This window comes from Chrysochloris asiatica, unplaced genomic scaffold (genome assembly GCF_000296735.1).
Source record: "Chrysochloris asiatica unplaced genomic scaffold, ChrAsi1.0 scaffold00449, whole genome shotgun sequence".
NCBI classification, from domain to species: Eukaryota; Metazoa; Chordata; class Mammalia; order Afrosoricida; family Chrysochloridae; genus Chrysochloris; species Chrysochloris asiatica.
Window position 1 is genome coordinate 455,214 of NW_006408967.1, and position 3,748 is coordinate 458,961.

Below are 3,748 nucleotides of genomic sequence, written 5' to 3' on the forward strand. Positions count from 1 at the left end.
TCCTAGAGTTTGCCTTATGGAGATAAATTGATTTGTCTTTATGGTATATTTTTCCTCAAAAAATCATTTTTCATTTTACTTAGATCACTTCTGGTCTTCATCCTGGATCCACTCTAATACCAATGAATAACATTTCTCTGCCACAAGGAGAAGATGATTATGGGTATCAGTGTCTAGAGGGCAAAGATTGTGCCAGCTTCTTCTGTTGCTTTGAAGACTGCAAAACAGGATCATGGAGGGAAGGAAGACTACACATTCGCATTGCCAAAATAGACTCATATTCTAGAATATTTTTCCCAACAGCTTTTGCCCTGTTTAATCTGGTATATTGGGTTGGCTATCTTTATTTATAAATTCTTCTAACTAGATCAAGATGACAAGATGTCTAAGTATATCCATTATATGTATTGTACTTCAGTAATAAGAAGTTTGATTTTAAAGTACAGAAACCAATGGTTATAAAGTGAATTATATTGTAATTATTTAAAGGCTCCCAAGATAAATAAATTGGCAGTTTTATATTGATTTACTTAAGTGTATATAAACCAGATTAGTTATGAAATATGGTATATTGAAGTATTATTTTATGTTTTTACTTGATTTTCAGTTTTAATTATATTTTATCAGGATTGTGCATTTATAAATTCTGTCATTCTAGTTTTAAAGAGAAAAAAACAACTTTTATTTAAATAAAAACTTGCAGTTTTAGTAAAAGGAAAATAGCCTAATACCTAATGTTTATGCAGTTTTTTTTTTTTTTTTTTGCTTATTTTGTTAATTTCAATTTTTTTTGGCTACTTTTTTTAAATGCCTGGTTTGGAGTACAAATAACTAACCATTTAAATTTGTGATTTCTTTCTAAGGTATTTTACTGGTAAGAAGAAATTATTTATATTTTAATTCTTTACAACTAAAGAAAAATTATGCAGGCCAATCTTTACCTTCAGTTATATTTATTTGGAGGGTTTATAAGCTTGAATGGAAATCACCAGAGTAACTTTTTCTAAGTTCAAAGTGAAAAAAAAAATTGGGAAGAATGTTATATTTGGCTTTTTTTCCCCCCTTCTTTACTAAATAGTTCTTATGGAAGTATGATAAGGTCAATACTGACATATTTAAATCAACTACTAATGAAATCAAATGCAAAGAGAAATCTTTACTCATTATAAGGGTATTGCATTCCATAAATTAACAAACAAATTAAGAAATAATGCTTTTACCTATATTTATTCATTTTGATTAAATAATTAATATCTGGCAACATTATTTGTAATTTATGCTAAGGATGTTTTTTAAATATGTACTATTAAAAGGAGCAGAGAAAGTCTGATGAAGGTAAACTATTTAAATTAATATTTACTTTTGTGAAATGAAGTAAAAATTTAGGATTCAATCATTATATTTCTGAAAATTGTTTGGGATATTAATTGTATATAAAATTTTCATACCCTTGCACCATCATCTAATTTATTAGAGAATAGCCAGGATCAGTTTAAAGACAATTTTAAAAAATTTTATCTTCAACAGCAATTATCAGATTAAACATTCTTATGATCAAGCCCAGTGTTAAAGTATGAGGAAGGTATCTTCAGCTGTGCAAATGATACTTTAGTTTTTAATATGATAATCTCTTTAAAGTTTATCAAATGCATGAGAAAGTATCCAGGATTTTAAGTAAAGTTAGTAAGTGCAGTTCTGACATGGTTATACTTGTTGTTGTTGTTAAGTGCTGTGGAGTCGGTTCCTACTCAGAGACCTTGTACAGGGTTACCGAGGCTGTAAATATTTACGGGAGCCGAAAACCTCGTCTTTCTCCCGCGGAACAGCTGGTAGTTTGGAACTGCTGACCCTGAGGTTAGCAGCACGATTCATAACCACTACGCTACCAGAGCTCCTATGGTTATACTTAGGTTTTCAAAATAAATAGTTATTATTTTTTTAATCTGAAAACATTTTCTTCTGTCTCCTCAGCTAAATCCACATTTTTCACTATGTTTATAAACCTCTGAAAGAAAAAGACAAAATTAAACTACAATGCCCAAATATCCACCAACACTTCTTGTTTTGAATGGAAAGCCTAATAAACCTTTGGCCATGTATATATTCATTTATAATATTATTCATAAATTCATATCTAAAACACAGATAATTGATCAGTATTCTTCAAATGATTGTCCATATAGGGATAAAGAAAAAATGATGTTCCTGTGAAGGAAAAAAACACCACTAAAATGTATAATGTCTATTTTTGTGAGTTAAGCTAATTGTTTTAACTATAATGGGAGAAATTTTTATTTTTGGAACTCTTTTAAGTGTATTTAAGCATCACTTTTTAAAAAGTACATAAAATGCTTATTATAAGTTGCTTTGATTTTCTCATAAGTGTTTCATTAACTTGATTATAAATATTGATAATATTTACAAGTAGATTTAAATTGATAAGAATATAAATGCACTTTTCTATGTGCATTCCTTGTATATAACATTCAAACAAGAACCATTATTTTAAATTTAGTGGAATTGTGAGCAGTTTTGCTTAAGCATGCAGATAAGAAAGAGACATGTACAAATCATACTATTTCTAAGAATAGAAATGAACAGATAATAACATATACATTTAGACTCTTTAAATAGATTATCTTCAAAGTGGAGCCACCCTTATTCCTGTTCCTCTCTTCTTTCAAGTGTAGTTTTACTATCTTGAAGGAAGATTAAAAAATATATAATTACTCTTTTTGCACCATTGAGACATGTCTTAATTTATTGTAATGGCTGTGAATGGTGTTTTTCATCTGCTTTAAATCTTGGAATGTTAACGTAGGATAAAAAAGTAGATACAAAGAAGAAGGATAGAGTATTTAAGGCAATTTGTAACAATATTGATTCATAAAGACCCATCCTCTAAACAGGTGAACATAATGTGTACCTGTGAAGATGAATGTGGTTGACATGGTTGTAGAGTCTTGGGTCTACAATGGCATGGCAATATTTTATTTATCTTGGATTGCTTAAGAAAACTAACATCCCTTGAAATGAATTTCTGTACTGCCAAGTAATCTCTGAAAGGAAAGAAAATAAAAGCCAAAGCCTTATGTTATTCAGTAGAAAAAAGTAAACTTTCCCAGTAAATCTAAGTATACAATTTCAATGTAAATAGGACAACTCACTGAACTCATTTTAAATTCAAAAAGGTAGATAATATAAAGAAAATTTTAAGTGATTCATTTTAACCGTAGTAGATGTGTATAAATGTGCATACTGTTACCAGATTTATATCTCCTATTAGAGTGTTTTCACACTAAATATTGACAAATAATATTTTTTCTTAAGAAGACGGCTAAAATTGATGGTTGTATTCTTGGCAATGATTCATCATAAAAAAAATCATGACCCATGTCACATCAAGGACCCATAGAGTAAAATGTGAACTTGTATTCCAAATTAATATGTTATGACTAAATAATCTTATACTTGGATTATGAATGATAAATGCTAGAAAGGGATTTTGTTGATTAAAATAGAAATGAATACTCAATATTTTAATAAACATATAATAAATTAATACATACATTGAAGTTCTGGTGTGGTTCTGTAGAATAAACCCTGGACCACAAGGTCAGTTTGAACCACAAGGTCAATATTTCAAAATCACTGGCACCTAATTGGAAACCCTATACAGGGTCGCTATGAGTTGGAACCAATTGCACAATAATCAGAGTTCTATGCCAGTGCCTTTTTCAGTTTTTCA

At 29.1% G+C, this 3,748-nt stretch overlaps 1 protein-coding gene across 1 annotated transcript in view; it reads left to right on the plus strand.

Annotated features, from left to right (window-relative positions):
• LOC102834943 (gamma-aminobutyric acid receptor subunit gamma-1-like) overlaps window positions 1-534 on the plus strand; it is a 280,558-nt gene extending 280,024 nt beyond the window's left edge. Inside the window, exon 9 of the mRNA XM_006877251.1 lies at window positions 84-534. Within this exon, the coding sequence (XP_006877313.1) occupies window positions 84-353 (270 nt within the window). The 3' untranslated portion in view covers window positions 354-534. The remainder of the gene's footprint in view (window positions 1-83) is intronic.
• The last annotated feature ends 3,214 nt before the right edge of the window (window positions 535-3,748 follow it).